Source organism: Macrobrachium rosenbergii, chromosome 21 (genome assembly GCF_040412425.1).
Source record: "Macrobrachium rosenbergii isolate ZJJX-2024 chromosome 21, ASM4041242v1, whole genome shotgun sequence".
NCBI lineage: Eukaryota > Metazoa > Arthropoda > Malacostraca > Decapoda > Palaemonidae > Macrobrachium > Macrobrachium rosenbergii.
The window spans coordinates 44,449,273-44,466,412 of record NC_089761.1 but is presented as its reverse complement, the minus strand read 5'-3'; the positions used below and the strand labels follow the sequence as shown (position 1 = coordinate 44,466,412).

Here is a 17,140-nt window from a genome sequence, read left to right as displayed (position 1 = left end):
ATATATATATATATATATATATATATATATATATATATACATATCATACGTAATAGCTTCCTAATGATTTCCTTCTGAAAGGATGAGTTCGAAAAAGTGGAATATCTAAATTACAGAGTCTTTCAAATTTTCTTGTGCCTTTGAACTGCATAGTCTCCCATAAGTTTAATGTAGTACATAAAAAATTGCTAAAAGAGATAAAATCTTCATAAAAAACTTACAGAACTTATAATTACAGGGAGGAAAAACGTAAGAGACGACAAAGAGATCATTAACCTACATCTCCTTTAAATGTGCCAGTATCTTCACTATTCTCTATAACTGGGGTAATGCAACTGGAAACATCAGATACAATATACCATAGCCAGAAAAATTTTCTGACGAAATTGTAAAACAAGGATTAATAAGAAAGCACATTTTTCATAAAATGTAATTAAAAATCAAGTTTATCTAAAATATCATTTTCATATCATTTTCATATCCCACCAGAGGGTGTATATTTGAAATACCTCTCATTATGAATGACCAGGTCATCCAAAATTGATTGAAATATCCTAAATATACCATGAATGTATGAATAATATTCTAAATTTAGAAACATTTGCGGTGGACGATGCCAGGGCCAGACTCGTCGTACTCCTCCTTGGTGACCCACAAGTTCTGGAAGGTGGACAGAGAACCAAGGATGGAACCACCGATCCAGACGGAGTACTTCCTCTCAGGGGGAGCGACGATCTTGACCTTAATAGTGGATGGAGAGAGACCAGTGATTTCCTTCTGCATCCTGTCAGCAATACCAGCATACATGGTGGTACCACCAGACATGACAATGTTGGCCAACAGATCCTTCCTGATGTCAATGTCGCACCTCATGATGGAGTTGTGGACAATCTCGTGAACACCAGCAGATTCCATACCAAGGAAGGAAGGCTGGAACAGAGACTCGGGAGCACGGAAACGCTCGTTGCCGATGGTGATGACCTGACCGTCGGGAAGTTCATAGGACTTGTCCAATGAAGAGGAAGCAGCAGCGACGTTCATCTCACTCTCGTAGTCCAGGGCAATGTAGCAAAGCTTCTCCTTGACGTCACGGACGATTTCACGTTCAGCAGTGGTGGTGAAGGAGTAGCCCTTCTCAGTCATGATCTTGCTTAGGTAGTTGGTGATGTCACGACCAGCCAAGTCCAGACGGAGGATGGCATGGGGAAGAGCGAAACCTTCATAGACGGGAACCATGTGTGTCACACCATCACCAGAGTCGCAAACCTCACCAGTGGTACGGCCAGAGGCGTAGAGGGAGAGGACAGCCTGGATGCAGACATACATGGCGGGCATGTTGAAGGACTCGAACATGATCTGAGTCATCTTCTCACGGTTGGCCTTGGGGTTAAGGGGAGCCTCAGTCAACATTGTTGGGGACTCCTCAGGGGCAACGCGGAGCTCATTGTAGAAGGTGTGGTACCAAACCTTCTCCATGTCGTCCCAGTTGGTGATGATACCATGCTCAATGGGGTACTTGAGGGTGAGAATACCTCTCTTGCTCTGGGCTTCATCACCAATGTAGGCGTCCTTCTGACCCATACCGACCATCACACCCTGGTGACGGGCGCGGCCAACGATGGAGGGGAAGACAGCTCGGGGAGCGTCATCACCGGCAAAGCCAGCCTTGACAAGACCGGAGCCATTGTCGCAGATGAGGGTCGCCGCGTCTTCGTCGTCACACATGGTGGTGAAGTCTTAGGGTTTTAAGGACAGCCTGAAAAGAAAGTATTTTAGCGAATCGGATGATATTACTCCACATAAGAGAAACATTTTGAAACGTTACATCTTTTCTCGTTATTACTTGAACAATTCATCTTTTGAAATTAAGAAATGAACTATTCTTCCATGGAAGAAGCCTCACTCATCTTTAAAATGCGTAGTTTTTACGTTTGAAATACATCATATATCAATGGTAGTATGGTAGTGCTTTAATTAATCTTAACTAAGAAAGTATTTTTGGATGATGAAACAAATGATAAAATGTATAGGATATTCGTATTCAAAGAAAGATTATATCTGTCAAATTCTTTAATATATATAAATTCGTTTTCTAGCCAATATTAAAGAACTCTCAGATATGAACTCTGAGCTAATTATTCCTCTGTAACATTTTTATTGATTTTCTTTTATAGACAAACAGACGTAAAAGATAGATAAACTAATCTAATATGTTCCTCAGCCATCACTGATAACTTTATTCAATCCTCACTTGCACAAAGAAAGAGAACTCAAAATAAAAAGAAAAGCATGTCAATAATTCACACTACCTTGGTATTTTTTTCCGAGTCAAGAAGTTATAATGAATGACGGAACAAACTAGATAGTGTTTCTCTCCATTATAAAAAAAATATTTGCAAGTTGAAAGGGAGTTAGTTAAATTTTGGCTCAGAAAATTATTCATAATTCTGCCCGCAATAAGTGATTATTGTTAACTGAGCTCTTACTGACTGGATTTCAGTGCACCTTAATACAAGCAGAGAGGCTTTCACGTTCTTCCCAAATGCTTCCTTTCCTATGAGAAGCACGAGAGAGCGAATTCACTAAGTTCTTTATCCTGAAGAATGAATTAATATTTACAGAAAAAAATATAACGTGAACTGTGACTTCAACCAAACGGCGCATATGCTTGAAAGAGGATGTTAGTGCAAGTGAGTTGTATCTAACGGAAATCAACACGTCAACAAACAAGCAGTAAAAGCTATATTTTTCGTTGTTGGTAACTTTCTTCCTCAACAAGTATTTCAAAGTGGTTAAATTTCAGTTTGACCTGCAGCAACGTTCAAACCACCTGATAGAAAACACAAAACAGCCACACGTTGGCGTTAACCTCACGTCACTAAAGTGGCACAGATAATTTGCCAAGAAACGGGACCCCCTTCCTCACTTACCGATGAGTCTAACAACGACTAAGGTCCAGTGTCCGGTGGTCTTCTTTTTATATAGAGCTCTGTACATGTTAAGCCAGTGGGAATGTGAAATCGAGCCAAGATATCAGTTACCAAGTAGTGCAAGCATTACATCTGCAATATAGGAACCACGCGTCATCTAAGGACTCATATGAGTGAGTTATGGGGGAGCTTTTGTGTCACGTTAACAATAGGAAGCTTACTACTTCGCAACGCAACTGAAAGCACTTTTGAAGAAAGCATTATTCTACCGTATAGTAATTTCTCTCGAGCAATATATTTAAATATATTTCTTGGTTTCTAACCTATGATTTTCGTAAATTCCTGAAACGAGCAATAACTAATAAGCATTTGTTAATTTAATTTTTAATCTTCGATTTTACACTTTATTTTCCCTTCCTATCTGAACAATGGGTAGACTATGAATAAGAGGAAATTCACATTTTAATGTGAGAGAGATAAATTAGCCATCCTTGGACATAAGATCACTGCAACTCAAACTGTGTTATATTAATTTACTTCCTTTCTGTTAGCACTTATTTTCTTTTAAATAGGAGCCTTCTCCAGTACATTACTTGCCAATTATGAAAGAAGGCTCGTGTTAATTAATGAAATAAATGTCATGAATGGCGAGAATCCATTGATAGTAAGACTGAAAATACGATTAATACTTTGGCTGTGCGAGATCCTGTCTTGCCCATTAATCAGCTGTACCTTAGAATACCCTTTATCACATGACATTTAGTAACAGCTTTAAATACCCTTCGACTGGCAGGTGAAACCAACAAAAGGAAGAAAATCACAGCAGGGAATGTATGGATGCAAATTATGGAAACTACTTAAAATTCATATGTCGGTGCCACTGTACTCATTTTCAACTAATGTGCTTGAACTAGATAGGCAATATAGCGTATGAATAGTGATTCAGATGGGAAAATCAAAAGCAGACAGTTTTGGATTACAACCCTGGAACTGAAGTAATTCCAGTTGCAAAATTCACTATTAAGAATACTAAGACTAAAAATAGGGCATCTTAATGGATGAGATATTCAAATGCACCCATGCACACACAGAAGAGAAATTAACCCCTGTGTCAGAGGTTAATTTCTCTTCTGAGTTTGTTAATTTCTCTTCAGAGTTTGTTCAGCTTTGCTACAAGGAGCAAACAATGCTTTGCATACCTGCAACAGTTACTCTGTTTCTTTTTGACCACGGTAGTTGTGGCCAGACAGGAAGTTTTTCTTGGACACTGTCAAGATCCACGGTTCAGTGAAACCTTACTTTGGGAGGCAGAAGGTACTTTTAATTCCATAGCCTTTGGAGAAGGGGTATTGTCATTATTACTATTATTATGTTTTTATTTCTGCACTACCTTTCGCAGTCTACTTACTGGTGTAACATACATCAGCAACTCTTCAAGTACGAGTGAGTAGGGGTTCCATTCGTTGCTTACAGAATACAGATCGTGTTTTGACTGAGAAGTTCTCACTGATTACATATATGAAATGATTATTTTCTTTATTGAAGTTAAAAGTGGAAGAGCATGTAATTCATAATTGCACAGGACGTGGTTCGATCCCGGGGAGCGGAGTTCATGTTGACCCACCTGTGTATGGATACCAGCGTCACCCATGGCCAGGGAAGAGGGCTAGGGCTAGCAATCTCACAACTTGAATCTTGCTGAGAACCAGAAGTTCCTCCCTTCTGAATATATGATATATATATATATATATATATATATATATATATATATATATTCATATTCAGAAAGCTACAAACGTTCTTTAATATCAATTCGCTCTACCTCGGCAATAATATATTTTCATATATGTTACCGAAGGGGAATTTTTAGTTGATAATAACCGTTATCAACTAAAAATCGGGACGCACCAACCCAGTCGGCCGACTGTTAGTGCGTCCCGTAGTCCTGAGTCCTCGTATGATCACGGACGGTGGACTTATTATCAACTAAAATTCCCCTTCGGTAACATATATGAAAAATATATTATTGCCGAGGTAGAGCGAATTGGATATTAAAGGACGTTTGTAACTTTCTGATTGTATATGAATCACGGTGATGTGATAAATAGTCATATATATATATATATATATATATATATATATATATATATATATATATATATATATATATATATATATATATATATATATATATATATATATATAGATATAGATATATAAATATAAATAGATATTGTGTATAATATCTTTTTAGATTAGAACTGAAAATGTTCATTAAATACTTTAATATTTTATTTTGATCATTGATATATGAATTATAATATCTTACAAAAAATTCACACAGTAAATAATATTCTATTCATTAATTATAACATTTTTTTCTTTTTAGTTCTGGGGCAGGACATACAGTAGTGCAGGGAATAATGTCTACAATATATATCTAAATGATGTAACTGATAATTCGTGTAGAGTGAATACCCAAGTTTATTTTGTCTAGAATCATAAAGGATTACACAGCCAACAAAGGCAAAAACACTAAATAAGTGCACGTAACGAGTATTCTTCTTGGAAGCTTCAGATACTTTGGCATATAACCACAAAGGAAACCCACCGTAAAATCAATCCAACGTCCATTCTACAGGCTTAAAGCTCATTTAATGCTTTGTTGCCTGTCTGGGCATGCCAAACATCGCGGAAATGTATTTTTCAGGATTCATGTGCACTAGGGTACTTTGATCGGTGGAAATCTTGTACGATTACTTCGGATAAATTATTTCTCCAAATGTTTTGAAGAAAGTGCTAGATTTTAGGTGACAGCTTTTTCTATCTTTCCGCTTTTACCCTAAGGCGAAATATAGAATTTTTATTTATTTCAAACCACGTGATATCTTAGGATTTGACATCAAACAGTATATATATATATATATATATATATATATATATATATATATATATATATATATATATATATATATATATATATATATATATATATGTATGTATGTATGTATGTGTGCGTGTGTAAGACATCTGTTATACGATTCTAGAAATATTTGTAATCTTGCATATCGATGATAGCAAAATTTTACATGTAGTGCATTTTTTTTTATATCAACATATATTAGAGCATCACAAAGTTAGTGGAATGAATTTTTATTTCTGAAGTAACGTAGCAAAATCTTACTAAAATGCGAGGAGGCCTTTAATAACTATTAACGTCTAGAGATCTTTCCATAAAAAGAGATATTCATATACTCTTAATTACAAATACACTTTTTACTTTACCATATCCCAAAATAATGAATATACAACATTTCCAGCACATGAAATCAGTAGGAGATATCCTTAACAATTACAAATAAGGCAAGCAAAGAGTAAAGAGCAAAATCTAGAGCCGTTTCCAGTGGACGACGCCAGGGCCAGATTCGTCATATTCCTCTTTGGTGACCCACAAGTTCCAGAAGGTAGGCAAGGGAACAAGGATGAAGCCACCAATCCAGAGTGCTTCCTCTCAGGAGGAACAATAATCTTGACCTTGATGAACGAAGTAAGAGAGGTGATTTCATTCTGCATCCTATCTGCAACAACAGCATACATGGTGGTACCACCAGACATGACAATGTTGTCCAAAAGATCCTTCTTGATGTCAATGTCGCACCTCATGGTGGAGTTATGAACAGTCTCGTGAACTCCAGCAGATTCCATACCAAGGAAGGAAGGCTGGAACATTGATTCGGGAGCACGGAAACGGTATCTACTGATATAATAACTTGCCGCCAGGAAGTTCAAAGGACTTATCTAAAGAAGAAGAGGCTGCAGCGACGTTCACCTCAATCTCACAGTCCAGGGCAATGTAGAAAAGCTTCTGCTTTATGTCACAGACGATCTCACGTTCAGCGGTCATAATCTTACCAAGATAATTGTTGATATCACGACCAGCCAAGTCCAGACGGAGGATGGCAAGAGGAAGAGCAAAGCCTTCATATAATGGGATCATGTGGGAGACACCCTCACCGGAGTCGCAAACCTCACCTGTGGTACAGCCAGAGGGAGAGGACAGCCTGATACAAATATAAGTGGCAGGCATGTTGAAGGACTGGAACATAATATGATTCATCATCTCACGATTGACCTTGGGGTTAAGGGGAACCTCACTGAGCATGGTGGGGCAATCTAAGTTTTTTCTCGAACAAAGAGAAGTTTTATAGGATTAAAGCTACATTGATTAAAGTTTTACAGAAGTAATGTTGCTTTACTGCAAGGGGGGTAAAGTGGAATAAAATGTCGATTCATCATTACCTTTTCCATCTTACGAGAGTATTACCTTCAACTTGATAAGAAGAATGACTTAAATAATATGGTTACTAGCCCATTACATTACCCACACTGCTGTAATTAATTTGTAATGTACTAACTGTAATGCAGTAATCTAACCTATCACGACTCAAGTGCTAAAATGTCAGCTTTCTATGGAAAATATAGCTGTTGGAAGTTATCCGAATCCAGTAAAAATCATTCCCTTCCTCCATGATTATTGTATACCTTCTGAATACTAAAGTATAAGGGGTCATTTTCATCGACTAAAGGACCTGTGGTTTTAACAGTTGAGGTGTTTAAAAATAATAGAAAAAAATTTATTTCACATTTCTTCTCTGTGTTAGATGCCTGACGTTAAACGAATAAAATATATGGTTTAACATGAGAACGAAAGTTCTTCTTTCGGGAGAATATGTACACACACGTACATGCAGCCATGACGAATACTGCAAACCAGTAACATGCATGCATACATACATGCATGCTCACAAGCATATAAATATATACATTTATATATGTATATATATACATTTATAATACATATATATATATATATATATATATATATATATATATATATATATATATATATATATATATATAAGCAAGAAAATGTTTGGCGTTTGTTCTGCGTTACTGTAATTTCTAAAACTGAATTACAACGAAACACTCTCACGCAGCCATCAATTTTTTGGTAGTGATTTCAGCCATACTTTGAAAAATAAGATTTATAAAATTATTCTCATCATGTATTGTAACACATCACTGAAATCAATTTATGGCTAAAGAAAAATATGAGACTTGATTTCCGACCTCTGTTGTATTGGCGATTTTTCAATACTTGTAATGACAATAAAATCTCACGGAAATTAGGAATTATACATCTCTGGCATTAAGAAAAATATCTAATTTCTTTTTGAATGATACAAACTAAATTTTGGAAAAATATACAAAAGGGTTAAAGCAATATATGAGTACATTTGAATATAAATCATGGGAACTTATTAATGAAGTAAAGATATACAGTAAAAATTGATGATGACACACCATCCCCTCACTCTCACTTCGAAAATTTCGAACTCGCTCTCTCTCTCTCTCTCTCTCTCTCTCGAAATAGTGCCCCGGAAGAATGGCAGTTCTTGGTGCCACTACACCCCCGCAGTTATTTCTTCTCACCTGTCGATGAACCCTTGAACGACTAAGGGACCTCCAGCCCTTACTCTCTTTTTACACAGCCCTATTTCAAATGATTCTTAAGAATGCAAAGTTAAACCAAAAAATCTCTAATACAACGGCCTTTCTGGTTCATAAAACACATGGGGCCAAACTACCAAGAACACATAACAACCGATATAATTTTCTCTAAGTGGTTCATATTTCAAGACTGCACTGTTGCTAATATACTTTCAGCAAAGAGGAGGCACTAATTCGATTGTTTATATCCTTGAGTAGGCATCTGACAGTAAATTCTTCTTGTCTCTGGAAAAATACTTGTGTTGTTTATGTTAAATGATTTATTAAGCGGTCAGAAATTACATGTTCTAAAAATATAAAGAATCGTATTCTGGGATGGAATAAAAAATCTTATAGTTTTCTCTCTATCTAACCGTTACAACCTTTTGCTTCTTGACAAACGTTTTCCTGTCTCCTTTACTTCTTTCTTTTTCTTCATAACGTAACTCTCTCTCTCGGTATATGGCTTGTCATTGCCCGATCTTAAACTATTGGCATCGAGAGAAAGTTGCCTCGAAATCCTAAAGAATTCATTTTGGTCACGCTGTTGTCTGGGGTAAGGGATGTTCCCTTTCTCATTTCAAAATATATTTGACAGCTTTATTTTTATCTTATTCTATTTTTACTGAAATCTATTGTATACGTTCACACTGGAAATTTTCGAGCGTAATCCCAAATATTATCAGATGAAAATGAATTAAGTATTTCGCCTCTTTCGGTAGCTGTATAACAGTGTCTAATTTACACGTTAATCTAAATGATCAGCCCTCCCCATTTAGGTGCGTCATTGGGGCCCTTTCTCCTAAAATTTGTGGATTCAGGAAAGATTTTATTGTAGCCTAATATTAACTAAGCAGCAAGTAAAAATGCAAGTTTTTCAGAGGAAACCTTCTCATAACACTATGTTATTCTGATCCCTTGTTAAAACGATAAAAGTAATTATTTATGTTTGTACATTATAATAATCAAGGACGGTAGCTTCATTTGCTCATCTATAGTAAGGAAAATACCAACTTATGTTTCAGGATCTAATTTAAATAAAATGGTAACAAACTAATCATCTATCTTTTAAGTAAACATAATACTAAGATCAGTAAATTTGAAATAGTAAGGTTAGGTGGCCACTAGATACCACAGAGTTTACTTCCCAAGGAAAATAGGTTAGAAGCCCTGATCTAAATGGTCTCCCCATTTAGACAAGTTTTTGATTCTAATATTTTTTCTAGCCCATTCCAGCAGCAACACTGTGACACCAGCCTTCTCATAACACTAACATTCTGATACTTGTCAAACGATAAATAGTATATCTCATTTGCAAGAATGCAAATCTAGTACCACCAAAGCTATCCAGAGTCAGAGATGGTAATTATCTTGATGAAGTAACGAACTAAGAACACTTATTTGCTAGCCAGACACCAGTGACTTTACTTATCAAGGCAATGGGTTAGAAGCATTGTGGGTCAGAAATTTTGTCCTCTTCCAAGACACTGAGCTAAACGTATGTCACCAGTATCTCATTTGCAAGAATGCAAACAGTAAAAGCTATCCAGAGTCAGTAGGGTTTGGACCCTACGATGCCAACGTCTTACGAAACTAGAAATTTAGTTCCACAAAAACTATATATATATATATATATATATATATATATATATATATATATATATATATATATATATATATATATATATATATATATATAGAGAGAGAGAGAGGTGGGGGTGGGAGAGAGAGAGAGAGAGAAGTATAGATGAATAATTTTATGTCTACAGGACCCTTTTAGCCACTTCGGGAGATGAGCAGTCATCACAACTGTCAAAAATAGATAAAATGCCTCGGGTTCCAACTGGTGTAAGACTTTAAAAATCGTCAGATTTTCGTTGTACGATTTCACATTGCCTGTCGTTTAAATGTAAACAAAGAAAAACCGTAAAACAGTCACGCTATTTCATAATTTGAAGGGACCCTATATTTCTTCATAGGCTATTCAGGTTAATCGTTGCATTTTCTCATCAATGACATTTAAAAATAATTAAAATCTTTATTTTCACTGTAATAAACTTAAAATGTAATACGCACACACACACACACTATAATATATATATATATATATATATATATATATATATATATATATATATATATATATATGTATATATATGTGTGTGTGTGTGTGTGTGTGTGTGTGTGTGTGTGTGTGTTGTGTTGTGTACTATACCATACTAAACCAAATGAATAAACGAAAGAACACACATTCAATTCAGCAAAAGTCATTCATATGCGAAGTGAGCTTTTAATTTATAGGCCCTTCCAATTTCCTTATTTGTTTATTTCAAAGCTACAGAAAATATGGCGTAACTTTTTATCTGTCTGGCCATTGATTTTTACGTATTTTCCCATTAATATAATACTAATTATTTATTTAAAACTAAAAACATTACAAAGAATTTGAGCAATATACAATGGTAACTAAAACCTAAACAATAATAATCAGTAATGACGGCAAAAAGAAAACCAATATATTCAAGTCGAGTCATCAAATTAGACACAAGGTTTTAACTCCTTCCAGTAGGTGTGTACCGCCTACGTAAAATTAGATCACGCAAGGTGGATAAGGTAACAATAACAACAATTTGGGAAGGACTCTACATGCAAAACGGTTTTTCTCCCACAAAATAAGAAACAACTCCCTCGTTGTGAATGCTTGGAAAGTTTCTAGCAACGAAATGAGTAGAACGACAATAGTATTATGACGACCCATCAAATAAAACTCAGTCACTTTTAGCATATACCTGTACACAATAAAAATTAATGCAACTTTTTCAGCCATTTGGAACATGGCTAATCTTTTCATGACATACTGACAAGCAAATTAACAATAAACGTCTCTCCACTTAAAGTCAACCTCCTCCCCTTCTCTCTCTCTGCCCTTTCTGTTTTAATTTCTTCAACGAAGAAATCATGACAGAACCCAGGCCACATAATTTTGGCTCGGGTTTTGGAACAACAGAGTCATCAAGGATCAGTCCTCTCAAAGGCGACATGGCACTGCAGAAACCTGTCTTCTTAGCGCAGCTTAGTTGTACTGGATATAAAACGATACAATGATGCTAAGAAAAACCACAAAACAGGACCCCAGGAAAATAAAATTAAGTTAGAGATGTTCTAAAGGGTTAGAGAAAAAATCTGCAGTCACCTTTACTTAACATGATTCATTTCATATATATATATATATATATATATATATATATATATATATATATATATATATATATATATATATATATATATATATATATATATAGATTAAGATTGTGATATCAAGGGATTTCATGGGTTTCGTGAAATCACCAATTCACTTAGGGACGTTTGATCCCCGATGGGCTAGTACTAAACACGGCGAAACAGTGAATCATCTATACTGTTTCGCCGTGTTTAGTACTAACCCCTCCGGGATCAAATGTCCCCAAGTGAACTGGTGATTTCACGAAGTCCCTGGTTCACGGTCTTAGTGTAACATATATTTATATATATACATCTATATGTATATATAGTATATATATGTAAATTACACACATGTGTGTATATATATATATATATATATATATATATATATATATTTACATAATTTATTATATATATTTACATAATTTATTACATATATATTTGTCTATATATATGTTACAGTCAATATACGTAATCAGTCATTATATGATGAAATTTCATCATCACGCATAATACTTGGGGACATATATATATAAACACGGCGAAACAGTGAACACTGTTTCGCCGGGTTTAGTACTAGTCCCTGGGGGTCAAATGTATTTCGCCGTGTTTAGTACTAGCTCCTGGGGATCAAATAAGTGCATTACACGTGATGACGCACAGTCACACGTAATGACTGATTACGTGTTGACATATATATATATATATATATATATATATATATATATATATATATATATATATATATATATATATATTTACATATATATTATATATATATAGTATATATATTAATTTATATATATACGGTATACATATATAAGCTACTTATAAGACCTTGGGAAGTCTGAAAACTATATTTGTGAAGACTGTGGTCTGTACTAAAGAAATATCCACTATTTCGAACAATGTGTTTTATGTTATTCTTTAATAATCAAGGAAAGGTGACTGCAACGGAATCTGCAGTTTTGACTAGTCATACTCTACGATATAATCTTTAGGTCATCAATCTTGACCTTCCGTAGAAAGAAAGCAAAGTTTGGAGAATCCCATTCAGTAACCTATTAAAGATGGTAACAAGCGGGGTTGTCAAAGTGAAGGTGGAAAAACTGAGCACAAATGGCAATCATGACACTTCAATTAAGTATCATTACTTTTTATTCAAAAGTGACAATGCTCTCGATGCTCGACAAAACTAAACAAGTAAATGTGAAAGAACTGATGCCCTCTTTGTACATTCTGCGGCATGAAAGAATTGATGGAATAGGTCTTCTTTCAGAAAATAAAAGTTTCGAGAAGAACATTAATTGACTTTAAAGATATTTCATTTATATCGAAAGCATGTCTAAGAATGAATAAGGTCGAATGGGTACCGGTGATGCAAAGAAGTAGGGCAAGGCACTTAAGCCCTCTGGAGACCTTAGACAAATACCTTTAATTAGGGACTGAGAGAAGAGAAAGTAAACACACGCCTAAGACTTGGCCTTCGAGTAAAAAAAAAAAAAAAGAGAATAAAGAAATAAAGCTTGGTACTGCGCATATTGATTATTTCGTTGTAAGTTTCTATTTGTAAGTACCCAAGAATTGAAGAAAGCTTAAAATTAAATTACTCAACACTTCTTTCCACACATATTTTTTGTGTCTTTCGTCACCGATAAGTTGGTTTCTTTAGATCCAGTTCTCCAAACGTAAAAAAAAAAAAAAATGTAAACAAATTTATCATTAACACATTCCCCACCTAACTGCTGAGTCATGAACCACTAAGCGGAAAACTTCAACAATTTGAGCTTCTTCATATACTTAGAAACAACGCTCATCCACAACACGTCAAAATACTATAAATAAAAGTCTGATGAAAGGCCTTGCCTCGACGGGCTACGGTTCAAGGATAGAACTCCAAAAACCGGAACTGCCTCATGCTACTTACTCTGTGACTTTTAAGTTTCTTGGCAGCTATATGGGTTGTTCTAGAGAGAGAGAGAGAGAGAGAGAGAGAGAGAGAGAGAGAGAGAGGGTGTTGTTTACCCACTCTTGTTTATCCAACAATAGCTATCGGGAAGTGTACCTAGAGAGAGAGAGAGAGAGAGAGAGAGAGAGAGAGAGAGAGAGAGAGAAGGAGGGACACTGGTCAGCGATGCTAGTAAGTTCCTCCGAAAAGGAATTCGAACAGCAAAAACACTTAAAAACGAAGGGGCGCATTCTAAACAACGGTTCATTATCGATCCTCTCTCTTGTTTACGGAAGAATTCTTTTTGGATTCCTCTCTCTCTCTCTCTCTCTCTCTCTTATAGTACTTTTTTCCATACTTCGTTTCCCTTCATTCTCGAGGCATGACGGTGGCCAGAAGTGGTGTCGCTTCAGTTTCTGTTTGTATTTAATACCCGCTAAATGAGTCATGATTTACAGTCAAGCGTCAGCTGATTTTAAAACACCTACCCTCTCTCTCTCTCTCTCTCTCTCTCTCTCTCTCTCTCTCTCTGTGTCTTATCATATTATTTACCTTTCCAGCGGAGTATCAATTTACGTAGTATTGAATGTCGTTTTATTTCTGGTGCCATTCTTGTTAGGAAATATGGCATATATATATATATATATATATATATATATATATATATATATATATATATATATATATATATATATATATATATATATATATATATATAATGTGTGTGTATATGCATTTATATAAAATGCAAGTTTAACCAACCAAGGACAAGTAATAACTGCGATAATAGATATATTTCATTTTACCATCTTTATAAACTAAAAGGTAAACAAGAGCCATCGACCATTGTCAACCTGCTGAAAAGTACGGATTCTAAAATAATTAGAGTAATATTCGACGCCTTCGGAAAAAACCAGTTAAATCCTTCACGAAGACCAAGAGACCAATCAGCCATCCGAACGCCAGACCACAACACATGAAAAAGACAACTGGATCTCCTTTACACCAAGCTAACCAGCGCCTGCCAAGGAACGCGTTACTTGAACCTCTTTTGCAGCCTTTTCGTTTGGTTATTGCATTTTTAGCAGGGGAAATGTACAGAAAATAATTTTCTATAGTACAATGTATTGTAGCTACTCACAATCTCTTACTCTGCCTCTCTTTCATAATGAACGCTTTTCCTCAATAGAAGCTTAAAAATAAAGAGTAGGACATATACCAGCACGCGCGCTCTTGGTCGCATACACACACACACACACACACACACACTTATGTACATATGTATATAAATCACATATCTGTGTATACACACACACATTTATATATACATTAATCTATTTAAATTGTATGCATGTCTCTATGTAAGAGCGAGTTTTTGCGTGTGCATGGATGTGTGTAGTATATGGATATTACTAAATAATATAGGAAACCATACCTTTGCTTAAATAAACTTAAATACAGCAATTCCAGAGGCACAAATTACCATTTCCACTAAAAAAATAACTGTATATTAATGTAATTCAGACGTGGATATTCGATAAATTTACTTCTTTGGATATGCAATAAAAATAACATTTATATTATTAGGGTAAAAACTTGCTAATTCGAGTGTGGGAAAGGGAATTTTCATGAATAAACTTTATCAACGGTAATGGATCTTACAACCTAATTTTTCGCATTTGAGCCTCTATATATATATATATATATATATATATATATATATATATATATATATATATATATATATATATATATATATATATATATATATAAATACAGTATATATATATGTATATATATATATATATATATATATATATATATATATATATATATATATATATAGAGAGAGAGAGAGAGAGAGAAATATTTAATATGATTATATTTACTAGTGTTCAAGAACTAGTAAGAAAATATTTCAAGATAGAAGACTAGTGGTAAGCACGGAAATATCATTGACATAAGTCTACGGACACACCCCATAGGATTTTAGTATCTTGTAAGAGTATAACCGGCGAAATTATGTAACAGGAAAATAATTCGCTCAAGTAAAGTTTAATCTTCAACTACCACATAAAAGAGCCATTTCTTATATGAATTTCATATAAACTTTAAGATCATAATTCTTCGCAAATCAAACAGCGTGCGCAAATTAAGTGACTATACAAAGGCAACAATACATAATGTTCATATATTTAGGTAATTCATAAGTAAAAGTAAGTAGGTAATATATTATCCAGGAGGCAAAACGAATTACCCAGACCAAAACGCAGAAACAGTACGTATGCAGACATGCAATACAAAGAATTACTCTAAGCATTCTGAATTTATCAGACATCCGCTACTTGGCAGGATTACTAGTGCCCTGCCAAGGGTAGGCCAGAATGATCTTTCAAAAATCTTATAAGAAAGGCATCAATTTACGTATTTATATAAGCATAAAATGTTAATAGCATGGGTTTTGGGGACGTAGCGCCCATTCTTCGGCAGGATCGAATATGCTTTTTTTCATTTTTTTGAATTAACTACATCGACGGCCATTTTACCATTAACTTCTTGTTCCAGCAAAGTATCAAGTCTGTCGCTCTCACCACACATCCTGAATGCCTGAATGGTTAGAGAGACAGATTTGATACTTTGCTGAAACAAGAAGTTAAGATAAAATCACCGTCGAGGCAGTTAACTAAAAAATTGAAAAATTCATATTCGACACCTCAAAAAAAAAAAAAAAAAAAAACGGACGATATGTTCAGAGGAAAGCAAGGTAAAAAAATTTTGCTTACTTCGAATTAGTACTTCATGCAATTTTATTTTATAGTGCAAGTTCCAGATTACTAATCAGCACTCTGCTGTCGTCAGTGGAAAGGTTTAAGGAGTAAATGACACATAATTAATGTGTGCAAATGAATAATATTAGATAACAATTAGGGTTTACTTGTGTAATTCATACCAAAGAGAAAACTAAACATGCAATAAGAATAAAAACACGGACGGAAATCCAGTAACTGATACCTGTAAGTGAAATCCCAAACCCCGTCTAGTGATGTAATTTCTTCCCGTTTTCAATGAGAGAGAGAGAGAGAGAGAGAGAGAGAGAGAGAGAGAGAGAGAGGAGGGGGGATGGGGGAAAGGGGAAGGGGAAGGGAAGAGAAGAGATTTATGCCAGTGCCTCACGCCTGTCTTCTGTCGCATCTCAAGGGAAGGTTGCAGTCCAAAGCCAAAGTATTCAGATTCGTGCATCCATTTATCTCCCCTGATTAAACATCTAATCTCCGATCTTCTCCCGTGGAGAGAGAGAGAGAGAGAGAGAGAGAGAGAGAGAGAGAGAGAGAGAGAGAGAGAGAGAGAGAGAGAGAGGAAGGAGGGGGGCAGTGAACCAACGCTAACTTTGACCTGCTTCTGCCCTGTGTCGATAACTTGTTATGTAGCAACAGTATTTTGTTGTTGATAACCGTAGGAAGATAAACTTACGATAAGCAAGTCGCTGAGT

At 35.2% G+C, this 17,140-nt stretch overlaps 2 protein-coding genes across 2 annotated transcripts; both read right to left on the bottom strand.

The window, feature by feature from the left end:
* Positions 1-416: 416 nt before the first annotated feature.
* On the bottom strand, positions 417-2,953 carry LOC136850088 (actin-2, muscle-specific-like). The gene is made up of 2 exons (XM_067123636.1): positions 2,931-2,953; positions 417-1,756 (listed from the first exon to the last, which is right to left on the bottom strand). Exon 2 carries the CDS (start codon positions 1,723-1,725, stop codon positions 592-594), a length of 1,134 nt encoding a protein of 377 aa, XP_066979737.1. The 5' UTR covers positions 1,726-1,756; positions 2,931-2,953; the 3' UTR covers positions 417-591.
* A 3,365-nt stretch (positions 2,954-6,318) lies between these two features.
* On the bottom strand, positions 6,319-16,248 carry LOC136849471 (actin-like). The gene is given in 5 exon segments (XM_067122819.1): positions 6,319-6,431; positions 6,434-6,693; positions 6,695-7,114; positions 8,424-8,499; positions 16,197-16,248. Coding segments are annotated over 5 exon segments (921 nt in total).
* Between the last annotated feature and the right edge of the window lie 892 nt (positions 16,249-17,140).

What these genes read in the sequence shown, in the direction of transcription:
- LOC136850088 (XM_067123636.1), bottom strand. Translation starts at nt 1,725, where the DNA reads ATGTGTGACGACGAAGACGCGGCGACCCTCATCTGCGACAATGGCTCC.